At 39.5% G+C, this 18,265-nt stretch overlaps 1 protein-coding gene across 1 annotated transcript in view; it reads left to right on the top strand.

The window, feature by feature from the left end:
• Positions 1-9,229, top strand: part of RPRD1A (regulation of nuclear pre-mRNA domain containing 1A) — a 79,575-nt gene extending 70,346 nt beyond the window's left edge. Inside the window, exons 7-8 of the mRNA XM_055234262.2 lie at positions 5,760-5,958; positions 8,467-9,229. Of these exons, the coding sequence (XP_055090237.1) occupies positions 5,760-5,909 (150 nt within the window). The 3' untranslated portion in view covers positions 5,910-5,958; positions 8,467-9,229. The remainder of the gene's footprint in view (positions 1-5,759; positions 5,959-8,466) is intronic.
• The last annotated feature ends 9,036 nt before the right edge of the window (positions 9,230-18,265 follow it).

The following is an 18,265-nucleotide window of genomic DNA, read 5'->3' on the forward strand; positions in this document are numbered from 1 at the left end:
TGGTCAGTAGGATGTTAAAGCAATACATTGCTACGTGGTCAGAAAATAGTGAAAGTTTAGATATGAGAAAAGTCATTGGGGAAGGTTCAGTGTAGAGTTTGAGATTTCAGCTGGCACTTGGAAGTATGGAAAGAAATTGGAATCCTGGACAGGTAAAGGAGGAAAAACTTGAACAAAAGATTCTGAATAGGAATTTGTACTGTATTTGGCTTTAAGGCAATTTTGTTCATATTGGGCTTAATATCATAAAAATTATATATAGTTTAAAATAACTTTATTATATTTGCTGTAGTGGCCATATATTATTTGTAATCTTAAATTACAGATAGTTTTTTTTTTTTTTTTTGAGACAGGCTCTCACTCTGTTACCTAGGCTGGAGTGCAATGGCACAATCATGGCTTATTGCAGCCTCGACCTCCTGGGCCCAGGTGACTTCCACGTTAGCCTCCCGTGTAGCTGGGACTACAGGTGTATGCCACCCATGTCTAGATAAGTTTTGTACTTTTTGTAGAGATAAAAAGTTTCACCGTATTGCCCAGGCTGGTCTCAAACTCCTGAGCTCAAGCATTCCACCCACTTCGGCCTCAAAATGCTGGGATTATAGGTGTGATCCACTGTGCCTGGCCAGTATTTTTAACCAAGTTGCATCACAGTGTGGACAATACAACTGCTATTCTGCAAAACATCTCAAAATGTTTTTGGTTGTATCTTTTTGAATAGCACATGTTGTATCATTTGACCAGAAAGAACTAAGATCTATTAATTTATTCATCAATTTTGATGTATCAAAATCAATTATGTTACATGGTGCCTGGTGTTAATGAACTTGAGCAGTTTATGTTCAGTTTTTAGTAAAAGTTGAAAGATTTATATTACCTGAAGGGAAACCAGCGTGTTGTCTTCAGTTTTTAAAGCCTCAGTTTTCTTATCTATGGAACGGGAATAATGATGCCTGTGTTTTAGCATTTTTGTGAAGATTAAGAATTATGCAAAACAGCTTTGATAATCTGGGGAAATGTGTAATATGTCCATCAGACTTTGTTTTTAAAAAAAGTTTTAATTTTAGAATAATTTTAGTTTACCAAAAATCTATGAAGAGAGTATAGAAAATTTTATTATTATTATTATTATTATACTTTAAGTTTTAGGGTACATGTGCACAATGTGCAGGTTTGTTACATATGTATCCATGTGCCATGTTGGTGTGCTGCACCCATTAACTCGTCATTTAGCATTAGGTATATCTCCTAATGCTGTCCCTCCCCCTTCCCCCCACCCCACAACAGTCCCCGGAGTGTGATGTTCCCCTTCCTGTGTCCATGTGTTCTCATTGTTCAATTCCCACCTATGAGTGAGAACATGCGGTGTTTGGTTTTTTGTCCTTGCGATAGTTTACTGAGAATGATGGTTTCCAGTTTCATCCATGTCCCTACAAAGGACATGAACTCAACATTTTTTATGGCTGCATAGTATTCCATGGTGTATACGTGCCACATTTTCTTAATCCAGTCTATCGCTGTTGGACATTTGGGTTGGTTCCAACTCTTTGCTATTGTGAATAGTGCTGCAATAAACATATTTGTGCATGTGTCTGTATAGCAGCATGATTTATAGTCCTTTGGGTATATACCCAGTAATGGGATGGCTGGGTCAAATGGTATTTCTAGTTCTAGATCCCTGAGGAATCACCACACTGACTTCCACAATGGTCGAACTAGTTTACAGTCCCACCAGCAGTGTAAAAGTGTTCCTATTTCTCCACATCCTCTCTAGCACCTGTTGTTTCCTGACTTTTTAATGATGGCCATTCTAACTGGTGTGAGATGATATCTCATCGTGGTTTTGATTTGCGTTTCTCTGATGGCCAGTGATGATGAGCATTTTTTCATGTGTTTTTTGGCTGCATAAATGTCTTCTTTTGAGAAGTGTCTGTTCATGTCCTTTGCCCACTTTTTGATGGGGTTGTTTGTTTTTTTCTTGTAAATTTGTTCGAGTTCATTGTAGATTCTGGATATTAGCCCTTTGTTAGATGGGTAGGTTGTGAAAATTTTCTCCCATTTTGTAGGTTGCCTGTTCATTCTGATGGTAGTTTCTTTTGCTGTGCAGAAGCTCTTTAGTTAAATTAGATCCCATTTGTCAATTTTGGCTTTTGTTGCCATTGCTTTTGGTGTTTTAGACATGAAGTCCTTGCCCATGCATATGTCCTGAATGGTATTGCCTAGGTTTTCTTCTAGGGTTTTTATGGTTTTAGGTCTAACATGTAAGTCCTTAATCCATCTTGAATTAATTTTTGTATAAGGCGTAACGAAGGGATCCAGTTTCAGCTTTCTACATATGGCTAGCCAGTTTTCCCAGCACCATTTATGACATAGGGAATCCTTATCCCATTGCTTGTTTTTGTCAGGTTTGTCAAAGATCAGATAGTTGTAGATATGCGGCATTATTTCTGAGGGCTCTGTTCTGTTCCATTGATGTATGTCTCTGTTTTGGTACCAGTACCATGCTGTTTTGGTTACTGTAGCCTTGTAGTGTAGTTTGAAGTCAGGTAGTGTGATGCCTCCAGCTTTGTTCTTTTGGCTTAGGATTGACTTGGCAATGCGGGCTCTTTTTTGGTTCCATATGAACTTTAAAGTTTTTTCCAATTCTATGAAGAAAGTCATTGGTAGCTTGATGGGGATGGCATTGACTCTATAAATTACCTTGGGCAGTATGGCCATTTTCACAATATTGATTCTTCCAACCCATGAGCATGGAATGTTCTTCCATTTGTTTGTATCCTCTTTTATTCATTGAGCAGTGGTTTGTAGTTCTCCTTGAAGAGATCCTTCACATCCCTTGTAAGTTGGGTTCCTAGGTATTTAATTCTCATACACTTGACATCCAATTTCCCCTGTTGTAACATCTTACATTAGTATGATACATTTGTCATAAGTAGTGAACCAATATTGACACATTGACTAAAGGCCACACTTTATTCAGATTTTCTGAATTTTTACCTAATGTCCTTTTTTCTGTTCCAGGATCCCATCCAGAGTATCACATTAGATTTGGTTGTTCTGCTTCTCTTGGGTGTGACGGTTCCTCTGACTTTCCTTGTCTGATGACCTTGATAGTTTTCAGCACTACTGGTCACGTCCCTCAGTTGGGATTTTCTGATGTTTTTCTCACAGCTAAAGTGGAGTCATATGTTTCAGGGAGGAAGACTATAGAGGGAGAATGCCATTTTCATCTCACGTCAAAGGAAATACTGTCAACCTGAGTGATAGTGTTGATAGGACCTTTATCACATAACTTAGGTATTGTTTGTCAGGTTTCTCCTCTGTAAAGTTTTCCCTCCTTTTCATACTGTACTCTTTGGAAGTCAGTCATCACATACAGCCCACACTTAAGAAGTGGGAAACTTTTCAGATATGAAATGCTGCAGGTGAACCTTTTTCAAATATCAAATTATAATGAATTTATTGTTGCATCTTTTGTAAGAACTTGGGGAGCAGGCCGGGCACAGTGGCTCATGCCTGTAATCCCAGCACTTTGGGAGGCCAAGGCAGGTGGGTCCTCTGAGGTCAGGAATTCGAGACCAGCCTGACCAGTATGGAGAAACCCCATCTCTACTAAAAATACAAAAAAATTAGTGGGGTGTGGTGGCACATGCCTGTAATCCCAGCTAAACTCAGGAGGCCGAGGCAGGAGAATCACTTGAACCCAGGAGGTGAAGGTTGTGGTGAGCTGAGATGGCGCCATTGCACTCCAGCCTGGGCAACAAAAGCGAAACTCTGCCTCAAAAAAAAAAAAAAAAAAAAGAAAAGAAAAAAAATCAGAGAGCAGATAGTCTTAGTTAAGGATAATTACTGAGTTATTCAGATCATGGATGTGAGTGGTATTGTTCAGCAAGCCAGTATTTTCATAAGAAAAAAGTGGGAAACTTTCCAAATACATGCACACTTCTCTATCCTGGTATCTACTACTTTTTAACTGCTCTTTTCATGATCCTTTTCAACATTGGTGACATTTCTGCACTTTGCTATTAGCTCACTTCCCTTCCTTCCTGTGTGTACTGTGATTCTTAACCAGGAGAGGGAGGAGGGTCATGCCATCTTTTGGGTGGACACATTAGAATCATGGGAGGTAGTATGGTATGATGGGAAAGATAGAAAATCAGATAGATTCATTATATGTATATTTTTACTAAAACCACAAAATAAAGTTTGATGAAATCTTGGCTCATGGTAGATGTGCAGAAGAGTAGAGAAGGGAGGGGTAAAATGATTGAGAAACGTTGTAGGTTATTTATATAAACCTAAGTGGCTCATACTCTTCTCTTGGTTTTAGCTAGAATTTGTCAGTTATAAAGCCTAAATCTTTATTTGTAGCTCAGAATACTGTAATCACATTTCCAAGTGCCTACTAGAAATCCCATGGATAACTCACACTTAACATGCTTAAAAATGAGCTCTGTATCCTTCTCCAAAGGAGTTTGTGCCCCTCTCTTTGCTATCTCAGATAACAGCTCTGATATCTACCTGCTTATGAAGCCTGAACCCTCATTATTCCTCACAGCAGAACCACAACCAATTCCTGCTGATTTTTCTTTCTAAACATTGTTTTAGTCTTTGACATTAAGGTATTATTTACATATAATGTAGTTTATAAAGGACACTGCTCTGTCCTTACTACTGTTGGTTTGGTTCGGTTCAGGCCCTAGTCCTTTCTTTCCTGGAGAGTTGCAGTAAACTCCTAGCTGGGTTTCTTCCTTAGATGTTTCCTCATCTATGCACTCTCTAGGATGGTCCTCTCAGGACTTACCTGTGACCACATTTGGAAAGAGTGTGAATCTGCCTGCTTTGTGCCATGCACTGTGGTAATAGTGAATTGCCATGGACATATCTATTTTACTGCCTGCTACTTCCTTAGACCAAATCTCTGAGTCAGGACCCTGGAACTGAGATGGGTATAGTGGGAAGCTTTTCTCTGAGTGATGCCCTGTTGTGGGTGCTGAGCTTTTGGAGAAAAGGAGGGGTGCAGCAGCCTGAGGTTGTCTTGGCTTGCTTCTTCTGCTGTGGAGCCACCTCCTCATGAGTTGGCGGTGAGGCTTATCAGGGCCCAAGTATTCGCAGTCCTCCACGCATAAGAAAGAACTTCTTTTCCAAGAGTGGGGGCTGGGCAGGAGGGATTCCCCAGACTCTTCCCTGCTCTATCTCAGGACATTAGCTTCAGCACCAGGTAGCTGGGGTAGGATGAGAGGCACTCTTTCTGGGAATAAAGCCCTGCCACTGGGAGTTGCAGGGAGAGTGATCCTCTATTCCTGGCTGCAGCAGTCTGGAGTGGACCCTCCTTGCTTAGATGGGAGGGCACAGAAAGGGAGCAGTCCTGCTTCAAACACCACAGACTCTGGCCATTCTCACTGAGTTTTCATAGATGTTCTTGCCAAATTTTAGTTAAGGTTTGTGAAAATAAATATGTCATTTTTCTTGCCCAAACTCAAGAATACCTGAACATCTTATATGTTGAGGTTAAGCATATTAATGTTAGTCTTTCTACTGGTGTGAAGCAACAGCTAAAGATTGTGGTTTTTCTTAATAATAATTTACTAGTTATATATTTCCAAAGCTCATCTTTTGATGCGAAAACTCACACTGGAATAACCTTTTTAAATATGGCATTAACTGAGTATATATAGTACCTGGCTTTATGTAGGTCATTATTAACTAGGAAGTTCTTTCAGTCCCTGAATGCTAATGAAAGTGGTTTGATGTTACAGGAGTACAAGCGCAAGCTAGCCAGAGTTTCCCTGGTGCGCAAAGAACTCAGGTCCCGGATCCAGAGCCTGCCAGACTTATCTCGATTGCCCAATGTCACTGGCAGCCACATGCACCTGCCGTTTGCGGGAGACATCTACAGTGAAGATTGATGGACCAGCCTCTTTCCAGGTCCCAGGACTTTGCAGGAGATGGAGACAGGTTAGGTGGATAGTCCTGTAGTGTTATTTTTGTATATTGTTGAGAAAGAAACACTAACAAAAGGAACAACGAGTAATTTATAAAATTGTTTAAAATGTTGGTTTGTTTACTATTTTATTGGTAAATTAACATGACTTAATTTGAACAAAGTGATGATTTGTGTGTATTAATAAGCTCACAAATAGTGATTATTTTCAAAAGATCTTTTTGTAAATTTTTTTTTTTTGATCTAAGGCCTTGTGAGAAATCCCTTGTTTCTGTTTCTTCAGGTATTTTCAATTGTTTTTATTTATTTTCTTCAGCATCTAATCACTGTATACTGTGTAATTCCTGAAGGGGAAGAACTAATTAGGAGTTGATTGAGACTTTATTATGGTATAGTTAGGACTTGATCGTGGAAGGAACTAAATGTTCCAACATAATCTTTACCCTTCTCCCCAAACAAAATATCAACTCTGTGTCTCTACATGCCTTTGATTCCTTAGAGGTCGGTAATTTAACATTAAACATGGATGTCACTTTGAGGGGCAGATGAAAGTCTAGAGAACTGTTCCTTAATAGCATTGTAAAAGTTACATTCTAACTGCCAGTGTAGATTTTAAAAGTGTTAAATAGTGACTCCCTTGATTAAACTGTTTATAATTATTTGAGTAGATTAATAATGAAAATACTTTGGAAATAATATAAATTTTGACATTCTACCAAGAGGACAACTTTGGTTCTGGAACTGGTTTCTATTTGTCAAATCAGTTTCCTTTTAACATAATTAATCCCTTTAACAAAAAGCCATCTATGGGATTAAAAGACACATGAAATGATACTTTTATTATTCCCTTACTCATATAACTTTAAAAATAATATTTTTAGCTCTAATAATAGCTCAAGAACACAATATTCATTAATGTTCAGTAAAGTAGCCTGAGACATTTTCAGTGTTTCCTTAAGGTTTTTGAATGACTATATATTTGGCAGTTAAGCAGTGCCACACTACAGGGTAGATATGGTAAATTTTATATTTGCATATTTACAGTTACAAAACAAATGTACTTTTACCTTTTATTTCTGACCCTGTGTGTTAGAGCAGTTGCATGCTCTCCTGCTGTTAAAAACACATTGTTAAGCTGTGGATTTGTACTCAATAATGACTTAGGATAAACATTTATTTTCATTCATTGCTTTACATACTAGACATTTTTCTTCTCCTTGTAAGTAGATTCAAATTAGATAGTCAATAAAACATCTTGAAAATCCCACAGCCAATTATGTCTCTCTAGTCTGAATGGCTTCATTGTTTCTTTCTCAGTATTAGAAATGATAGTTACAATGAATTACATATGAAGAAGGCAGACATTTATTTTTAATAGCCAAGTAGTTCTGCAAATAGTTCTTTTAACAATTTGACCTCTCTCCAAAACAGAGACACATATAAGTAGTGCTCATCCATGCACTACTAATAATACATGGCTTATTCCAAAGTTTTTTAGTCAACTTTTGGGACTTGGGGTGCATTTTCTCACAGAAAGAATAGTAGTTAGGTTCTCTAACACTACCGCTGATAGCTCACCTGGGAACTGAATCCACTTAATCATGAATGTCCTTAACTTGTAACGTGGTTCACAGGTTACTAATCATAGATCCTGACCAGCATTTGTAACACTGCTCTAACTAGGACACAGCATGCAGCAGCCACACTCACACCCTGGGATGTCTGTGTACCTCTGTCCCTAGGTGTAGGAAATGGAAGAAAAAGATTCAGCCAAGTGGGGAGGTGACAAATGCACAATTATGAAACCTGGTTGTACATGTTATGAAGTATACTAAGTAAGTTAGTTTTTATTGTTAATGTGAAAGCAAAAACTTGTATGTTAACTTATTTTCAATATCTTGACCTTATTTATGATCTGCTAAAGTGGTGATTTATCCATTCAAAATATATATTTTTTTCCATTTAAAACTAATTTATAAACTATGTACTCCTGGGAAGATTTGAAATCTTTTAGAAGTTTGTTGAAATATTTTCACCATTTCAGACAGACTTCTGACTTAGATACTGATTTTAATGCCGGTATCTGCTCTAAATATTTATGATAAAAATGCATTATTTTTTTAAAGAGCTTGATGAGATTTGTGATAAGTGATAGTACTCAAAAACCTGAATCCCACCCCTTGACCAATCCTCCACAAACTTCAGTTGTTGGTTAACTTATTAACTGAACACAGACAATACAGTCTGATTTAGTAGTCATCTTTTCAGCCATGTGATAATTAACATGGTAAGCCTTAGCAGCAAACATTCTTCCTAAAAGGAAGACTTCATTTTCTCAAGAAATGGGATTAGTTGGGGGTATTTATACCAAATTGTAAGTCATGAGCATTTTCTCCACTGTGTACCTGAGGCAGATCATGCATCTTTGAGTGCAGTTTGGTCTGGCCCCTCAAGAGAAAAGCATGGTGCCGTAGGGCTACTATGGTTTGAATGGATACCATCACTCTTTTCTCCACATACAGTGCAGAGAGCTGTCTGGAGTGGCAATCTGAACAGATTCCCGGGCGCTCCTTCTCTCCTTCCATCACTACAGTAAGTAAAAGGACCATAGAGGGGAACCAGGAATCAGAGAATCAGCTGTGCTCAATAGCCAACCTCCCTGTCCAGATGCAGCTATTTTGGTATCTCCTCTCACATGCACTCTGAATCAGGGTTTTTCTATAAGAAATCTTTCAGAATCAGCAAAAGTGGGGATGACCCGGGCATCTTGATTTGCAAAATCACAAAACTAAGTTGTCAATATTCACTGTAGATGAGCAACTCATCTTTTTAAAGTAACTATACTGAACTGATTCTGAGAAATCTTTAGAGAGAAAAAACAGTACAAATTAACTAATTGGGAAAGTTAGAATGTCCTTTCTGAATTTTTCATTAAAAAAATTACATTATCTGAAATAACATAAAGCTACTAAACTGCTTTGTATTCTATTAAGAAATAGCTCCTAAAGATGTAGTCTTGTTTCATAGTTGTTGCACTATATCAAAGCTTAAAATGTAAGCCCAATTCTTCTCTGTATAGAAAGGAAACATTGTGTTACTTAATGAATTATTTATACAGAGCATTTGTTGCCAACTGTTGTTCCAGCCATCCACACAGAAGTCTGTTCTGAGGTGGCAATAGCACATGGGAAGATGAACTTTCCCTGTTTGTTTACCCGTTTTTCTTTGGCTGTATCTGATGACAGTATAAGATGTTCTTAATAAAGTTTTATGTTCTTTTTGAAATGTGTAGGTCATTTTATGAATCTGATTCATTGGATCTGGGGTGGGAAGGGGAAAGATTAATGGACTGGGAGGGAAGCAAAGTACTGGAAATAATTCTGATGTTATTGTAGAGAGACTGCTGAAGGAGGAGATTACTTTACTTGGCCAGTAGTTCCCAAACTTGAGCGAGCATCAGAATTACCTAGAGCCAGTTTGTCCAACCTGTGGGCTACACGTGACCCAGGACGGCTTTGAGTGTGGTGCAACACAAATTTGTAAACTAAAATATTATGAGATTTTTTTTTTAAGCTCATTAGCTATCATTAGTGTATTTTATGTGCAGCCCAAGACAATTCTTCCAGTGTGGCCCAGGGAAGTCAGAAGATTGGACACCCCTGACCTAGAGGATTTATAAACTACAGATAGTTGGGGCCCACTCCCAGCGCTTCTGATTCAGTAGGTCTGGGGTAAGGCCTGATGGTTTACAGTTAAAACAACTTGATGCTGATGCCACTGGGGTTAGGGACCACATTCTGACAACCACTGCTCTAAACAAATTCCAGGCAATAAAATAATAAAGTATGGTTTTTACAATTCATTATATAGCAAGTTCCTTATGGGAAAAGAACAAGATCACATATTCTTTTGTGGTCCACTGCTTATAGTGCTTGATTAAGTGCTTTTGAGTGAACAGATTCAATTGGTACTTTCAACCTCCTGGAGCCCATGCCCTTTTACCACTCCTTGAATTTAAAGCAAAACTGAAGATACTAGAAATCTGTGAGAATCTCCAGGGCAGTGTTTGCCATACTTTTTGATAAACTCAGTTGGAGCATTTACAAAAAGGATACATACCTACTGAGAAAATTTTCTGTGATTCTTACCATCTAAAAAGTTGGGGAAATGTAGTCCTCTGGCCAGCACCCCTGGTTCTCTATTCCTGGGTGGCATCTGGTCACTTTATCTGAATTCAGATACTTCCCATTCCCATCCACTTTTTTGCCTCTGCAATAGGTTTTATACAGTAGAACCCATACCCAGAGATTCTGTTTTAGAAGATTTGGGATAGATGCAGAAGTCTGCATTTTAAACAGTCTACCCAGATGATTCCAATGCAGGTAATTTGTAGACTGCACTTTGAGAAACATGCCCTACAAAGCAATGTATGGTCTATAACAGATAATAATGGTAGCTCACATATATGGTACTTACTGTGCACCAGGAACTGTTCTAAGACCTTGCTTATCCTTTGTGGTAAATACTCTGATTATTCCACTTTTATATCTGGGCAATGAAAATAATGTAAGTTCTGTGTGACTCTGAACGAGTCAGATGGTGAAGATGAGATTCAAACCTGGCTCCAAGTTTGACTCCAAGCTGGTGCTCCTTAACCACTATGTGATGCTGCCTCTTACACTGATATGTTGTGTTGCAGCTCCACCATCACCAAGTCTACATTTTGCATAGCATTTCATGTGATAGTAAAATTGACGTTATCCAAGTATTCAAACTAAAAAGTAAGATGTCAGCTAAACGCACTATTGAAGGATGGGGGCCTGTGGGAAGATATTACACTCACTTTTTTATTTTTATTTTTTAAGTTAAAATGTACATAGCAGGGCTGGGTGCTGTGGCTCATGCCTGTAATCCCAGCACTTTGGGAGGCTGAGGGTGGGTGGATCACCTGAGGTCGGGAGTTCAGGACCAACCTGACCAACATGGAGAAACCCCATCTGTACTAAAAATACAGAATTAGCCAGGCGTGGCGGCATATGCCTGTAATTCCAGCTACTTGGGAGGCTGAGGCAGGAGAATTGCTTGAACCCGGGAGGCGGAGGTTGAGGTGAGCCAGGATCTCGCCATTGCACTCCAGCCTGGGCAACAAGAGTGAAACTTGGTCTCAAAAAAAAAAAAAAAAAAAAGTACATAGCAGTATATACATATGGTAAATTTTAACCATTTCTAAATGTACTCTGGCATTAAGTACATTGACATTGTGCAACCATCACCACCATCCATGTCTCGAAATTCTTCATCTTCCCCAGCTGAAACTCTGGACGCTGTAAACAATAACTCCTCACACCACCACCCTCCCCACCAGCCCCTGGCTACAACTGCTCTCCTTCCTGTCTCTATGAATTTGACTTCTAGAGGTACCTCACATAAATGGAGTTATAAAATATTTGTTCTTTTTAGGACTGACTTATTACGCTTAATGTCTTCAAGTTTCTTCCATTTTGTACCAAATGTCAGAATTTCTTTCCCTTTTAATGCTGAATAATATTCCATTGTGTGTGTGTGTACACCATGTTTTGTTCACTCATCCATTGATGGACACTTGGGTTTGCTTCCACCTTATGGCTGTTTATGAATAAAGCTACAATGAATGTCACTGTACAAATATCTGTTTGAATCCCTACTTTCATTTCCAATTGTTTTTTTCAAAGCAATTATTTGTTTTCACATCAACAAAGCAGAGTTAGAGTGAACTATTGCTAGGGATATTCTAGACAACATATTTCTTCCAAGCCAGCAGGTTCGTTAGGCCAGTAGGATTAGCCTCAGCTGGGAACTTGTTAGATGTGCAAATTCTTGGGCCCCAGACTCACGGAATCAGAAAATCTGAAGCTGGGGACCGGCAATATATCTTTTTAACTAGCCCTCTAGGTAATTATGATGACGACTTGAGTTCCAGGTCTGTTTTGAGAACCACTGTTCTAAGCATCCAACATGTTACCTCAAATAGACCTCTCACATATGGCAAACCTTTACAGAGAGTAAAAGGACTTTTTGTTCCAACAAAAGCAATTGTAATAGCAGGCCTTCATGACAAGCCAAAGAAATGCTTTTCATCTGCCTTATTTTTAAGTTGATGCGTGCAGGATGTGCAAGTTTGTTACATGGGTAAACATGTACCATGGTGGTTTGGTGCACCTATCAGCCCATCACCCCGCATGCATTAGCTGTTCTTCCTGATGCTCTCCCCCCTCATCTGCCTTATTTTAAACTGAAGAACCCCATTCTCCACCTGGGCAAATTGCTCTGTATTTTCTTTTTTCATTTCTGTGTCTAGCACAGTTCTTTTAATTCTTCTGAGGATGGCAGAGTGAAAGAGAAACAGAAATGCAGTTTGGGGTCTGACCATCATCTGCCTTACCATAAAAGCTCAGTAGCCCTTGGTATGATTATACCACCACAGGTTTTTTGGATGACATAAACAAATGGAAACTATATTTTAATGTCTCTTAATTCCAATAATTTGGAATTATTTCAGAGAAAATGATTGATTGATTGATTTTTCCTGAGACAGAGTTTCACTCTGTTGCCCAGGCTGAAGTGCAGTGGCCCAGTCTTGGATCCTGCAACCTCTGCCTCCTGGGTTCAAGCGATTCTCATGCCTCAGCCTCCAGAGTAGCTGGGGTTACAGGCACGGACCACCATGTCCAACTAATTTTTGTAATTTTAGTAGAGATGGGGTTTCACCATGTTGGCCAGGCTGATCTCAAACTCCTGACCTCAGGTGATCCACCCACCTCAGCCTCCCAAAGTGCTGGGATTACAGGTGTGAGCCACCATGCCTGGCCGAAAATGATTTATATACATCTTGTACTTACAACTATGCATTGAGTCATTACAGGAAGACCCAACTGAGGCTGAAAGGACCTCTTGGATGTAATTTTGGAGACTGGATCATTTGGGTTTTCTACATTTCATGAAGTGAATTCACAGATCAGGGTTTCTTTAACTCTAGTACCTACGTGCCACTTCAAGAAACGATAAGTGAAAGCAGCTACCAAAGTAAGTCTGTCTTAGAACACCAGCCTGCCTTCAACTGAACATAAACAACTAAAGATGTATCAGAAAAGTGTTGATATTATTAAAGAAAAAATTACACGTTAAAACAGTAGGGAAAATTCTATTCGGGACTACTGCTGTAGATGTCAAGACTATCAAAATAAGGGAGATAGATTGGGCTAAACTCAATATAGCAAAGACAGCTGGGGCTTTGTAGCCAGTGAGCAGAGTGAGGGGGTCAGTGGATGGAAAACTACCAAGGAAACATCATGGGTAGGGAGATTCTTGCTAAACTGACTTTGACAGGACTCTTGCTGAAGGCAGGCCGGAGTGGTCAGATATCAAAGGTGGGGAATTCTCACTAAACTGATTTAGCAGGATTCTTGCTAAAACTGGGCTAGGCAAGCCAAAGACAGAGCCCAAGGATGAGACCTAGTTGAAAAGGGGGCTCAGAGAAGCCTGTCTAAAGAAGAGTCTGTCAAAATAATCACAACCAAAACAATTTTACAAATACCCCAAAACAATTTGCTTGCATTATTAGTGGGATGTATTCAAAGGAGAACCACTGTAGAGTAAGTGCTAAAATCTTGTTGGTCATCAGTGGTTTTATTGTTAGTATTGATATTAATACTTAATAGATGTATTGATCAATGATAACAGCACAGGTCAGTTGAGCACTTTGAATATTCCATCTACTCTTCTAGGTGTTTTTCATGCACCATCTCACTGAGACTTCAACAAGGTTTTAATGAGGTAGGTACTGTTAATATCTTCATTTTACATATAAAGAAACACTCAGCGAAATTGAGAATTTGTTGAAGATTACACAGTTAATTAATGGCACAGCCAGGTACTGTACCAGGGCAGGACTACAAAGACTACAAGCTTAACCAGCAGGCTATACTGCCTCTCAAACAAGTAATTCTTAGTCATAATTAAGATTTTTATTTTTTTTTTGAGAGAGTCTCCAAAAAAACCGGAAGCTGTTGCTGAGGGTAGAGTGCAATGCTGCAATCTCGGTTCACTTCAACCTCTGCCTCCCAGATTCAAGCGATTCTCATGCCTCAGCTTCCCTAGTGGCTGGGATTACAGGGGTGTGCCACCACGCCTAATTTTTGTATTTTTAGTATAGATGGGGTTTCACCATGTTGGCCAGGTGGCTCTTTTACCACTGGCCTCAAGTGATATGCCCACCTTGGCCTCTCAAAGTGCTGGGATTACAGGCGTGAGCCACCGTGCCTGGCCACAAATTTTCATTAAGGGAATAATTGTATGATTTATCAAGTTAGAAAGGATACTATTATTTGGTTGAAGGGTTAAAACATTCGAGTAATGTTGAGTGATAAGATATGCAAACTCATGATTTTTTAAAGGAATTTATCTCTTCCAGTTCTGTCTCTGGTGTGGTCTAATGTAGCAGCACCATTACCGTTCCTGAGTAAAAGCATCCCAGTCTTAGGTTTTTGGTGTCAACTATGAATTTCTGCTCAAAAGTAGCAAGATCTCTTGGGCAGTGGCTTCTTCCATGTCAGGGGCTGAAGGAGTGAAGATGGTCCTGGAACTTTACTTTGCAGAGAAGCAAGGATGGGATGCCTTCAGAGTTCTGATGGAGCTGAACAAAGAAGCCAGCTTACAAGGAACTCAAGGAGCTCCTACTGGCCAAGATTTAACAACTTGAGCATCAAAATGGAAAATACAAATTGTAATTAATTAAAACAAGTAGACTGTGAAAAACTGTTTCTATCATAACGTTTTTGAAAGAAAAATTGAGATTTTCTTTTCAAATAACTAATATATATAAATTTATTTTTATTCTGAAAACTATTTCATTGTAAGTTTAACGTCAGGACACAGAGAAGTGTATTGCACATATTCTAGATAAGTTACTTATACCCTGGGGTTACGGCCCTCACACAGCTCACATACTGGGAGGCACACAGGCAGGAGACTCTCAGCAAACTCCTGTGTGAGAGCTGTGCTGGGGTGAGTACGGTTCTCCTCAGAAGTCCATTCTTCAAGAGGCATCTGACTCAGATTTGTGATCAGAGCTATGAGTATTTCTCTGTGTTACACAGCAATAAATAGTTTACTAAGAGGAAAAAAAAGTGCTAAGAGGATGGATCCTGTATAGCGAGAGGCTGAAGATGAGAAGACAGGGTGATTCCATATATCATGGTCCTGAATCAGAGGGACGGAATCCCCTGGTGAATAAGAGGAAGACTGCCTATTAAAACTGAACAGGAATGAGAAAATGAGAGGACACAACTTTAAAACAATGTCTCAAATGTGCAATTGTATTTTGAGACCCAGTTAATTCACTGGTACCACTCCTCTTGGATATGATCCATTTGGGAACATTACTTGGGAGTTCTAAAATCTGAGTAGGGATCAAATTAGGTCACCATTGTGTAAAAGGCCCAAAGGGCTGTGCTGAGGAGGAGAATAGTGCACACTTTAGAACTAGGGTATGTCGAAGATGATTTTGGCCTCCAGATTGTCATCAACTCTGTCATTCCAGAGTTGTGTCACCAACAAGGCACACCAGTTTTTGTCCCCTCTTGCCATTTTCCCAGTCATTCCTGTTGGCTTTTCTAACAGGGTTCTGCTTACCCCATACATCCCCTTCTGGCTGGTGAGGGTCTCTTTCATCCTCATGATGGCTGCCTTTAACTTAGGCTTGCTGGTCCACAGGGTCAGTGGTACTCTGGTCACATGTTCCAGGCTCCACAGCCCGTGACTAGAAAAGTAGCCCACGGCTATATTGAGCTGTCTTCAGGATGCACTGCTGTAGCCAGTAGGATGCATAAGCATGTGACAGGCCCTATGGCAATATGGTGGAGGCCCAGGAAAGCCATGAAATTAGAGCTGCTCAAAGTCTGAGCCTATGTTGCATCTCTGCTGCTTCTCTTTACATGATTTAAAACTTAAATGTCTACATTAAATTTAAGGTAATGTTTATTTTTTTAAGGATAGATAATTCACAAAAAATTTACCTTTTCAATGTGTAGAATTGTGTTTTTAGTATAGTCAAGAGTTGTACAACCATGGTTACTAATTCCAGAATATTTTCATCACCCTAAAAAGGAACCCCATACTCATTAGGAGTTGCTCCCCATTCTCCCTATCCCTCTGGCAACCACTTGTCTATTTCTATGTATTTTCCTATTCTGAACATTCCATATAAATGGAATCACACAGTATGTGGTCTTTGGCGTCTGGCTTCTTGCAATTAATACAATGTTTTCAAGAGTCATTAATGTTCTAGCATATATCAGTAATTTTTTATGACTAAACATTACTATTCCACTGTATGGAAAAACCACATTTTGTTTATTCAACAGTTGCTGGACATTCAAAAAACACTGTTTTAGCTACATTGAAATTTATATCTTATGCATATTATAAACACTACTGCCATGAACATTCATATATAGGTTTTTGTGTGGACATCTGTTTTCAGTTATCTTGGGTATATGCCTGAGTGGAATTGTTGGGTCATATGGTAACTCTGTTTAAATTTTTGAGGAACTGCCAAACTTCCAAAGTGACTCCACCATTTTACAATCCTAGGAGCAATGTGTGATGGTTCCAGTTTCTTTACATCTTCACTACTTGTACTGTGTCTGTGAGTCAGCCTAGTAGGTATGAAGTATCTTTTCGTGTATTCAATAGCCCTGTTGGAGAACTGTGTTCGGATTCTGAGCATCTTTTGTCTTTTTATTATTGAATTTTAAGAGTTCTTTACAATTCTGGATGTAGGTCCCTTATCAGATACAAATGCTTCTCAATTTAGGATGGGTTGGTTATGTCCTGGTAAACCCATCGTAATGTTAAAAAAAATCTCAAGTTGAGGCCAGGCACGGTGGCTCATGCCTATAATCCCAGGACTTCAGGGGGCCAAGTCGGGCAGATCACTTGGTCAAGCGATCGAGACCATCCTGGCCAACATGGTGAAACCCCGTTTCTACTAAAAATACAAAAATTAGCTGGGCATGGTGGCATGCACCTGTAGTCCCAGCTATTCGGGAGGCTGAGGCAGGAGAATCACTTGAACCCAGTGATTCAAGTGAGGTTGCAGTGAGCTGAGACTGTGCCACTGCACTCCAGCCTGGCCACAGAGCAAGACTCTGTCTCAAAAAAAAAAAAAAATCTCAAGTTGAACCATCGTAAGTTGGAGGTCATTTGTATATGATTTGCAAATATTTTCTCCCATTCGGGGGCTGACTTTTCACTTTCTTGATGGTGTCCTTCGAACAGAGCACACAAGTCTTTAATTTTGATGAAGTCCAGTTTATCTGTTTATTTTTCTTGTTGCTTGTGCTTTTGGTGTCATATCTAAGAAACCACTGCATAATCCAGGGTTATGAAGATTTACTCCTGTATCTTCTTCTAAAGGTTTTATAGTTTTATCTCCACACTTCGATTTTCAAATATTCTTTAGAAATGCCCAAAGACCTTTCTGCCAAACAGAAAAGTCAAGAATCCACGGTGTCCCTCACTTGCAAATGAAGTAATCTGGACAATTTCCCACCTAAGAGTCTCTGTCTTTACTACTTTTTATCTACTTTCCAATCACGTGCTCAGAAAGGACCTTAGTTCTTCGTGTGGAACAAGTATAACTCATTAAATGTAGTAGTCTTGGAATCTGCAGAGTTTGTGCTATGTGCTGGGCAACAAACTAGGCGTTGGGGGTACAAGTGAGACCACTCAGGTCTGCAAAGAGCTCACAGGCAGTTGGTAATGATCAGAAACAAGAAACTACAGGGTCACCAGAACTGTGAAAAAAAGTGGCCCCTCATAATGCAGTGGGGTTGGGGTGGAGGGCAGTCTCCAAAGTGAGTTCTAAAGGAAAAAGCACATGCAGACGCCCGAAGCTGACAAGTACATGTTATGTGTTGAGAACTGCAAAGAACTCGCTATGACCGGGTGATCAGAAGCAAGAAGAGTTCAAGAGAAACAGATGTTCTAGAGAGAAGTTAGCCAGAATGGTAAAGCAGCTACCACGGCCATTGTGTTGTGCCAGATGTTGTGGACACAAAGTCAATACCTGACCTTTTGGTGCTGGCACCAGTTAGCACAATTTCATTTCATGCAACTATAAGACCAAGTTGTTAACCTTGGCCTTTGAGTGTTTTTAAATGACAAATAATAATTGTAGGCTGGGCACGGTGGCTCACACCTGTAATTCCAGCACTTTGGGAGGCCGAGGCAGGTGAATCACTAGGTCAGGAGATCGAGACCAGCCTGGCCAACACAGTGAAA

This window comes from Symphalangus syndactylus, chromosome 1 (assembly GCF_028878055.3).
Source record: "Symphalangus syndactylus isolate Jambi chromosome 1, NHGRI_mSymSyn1-v2.1_pri, whole genome shotgun sequence".
Taxonomy (NCBI): Eukaryota; Metazoa; Chordata; class Mammalia; order Primates; family Hylobatidae; genus Symphalangus; species Symphalangus syndactylus.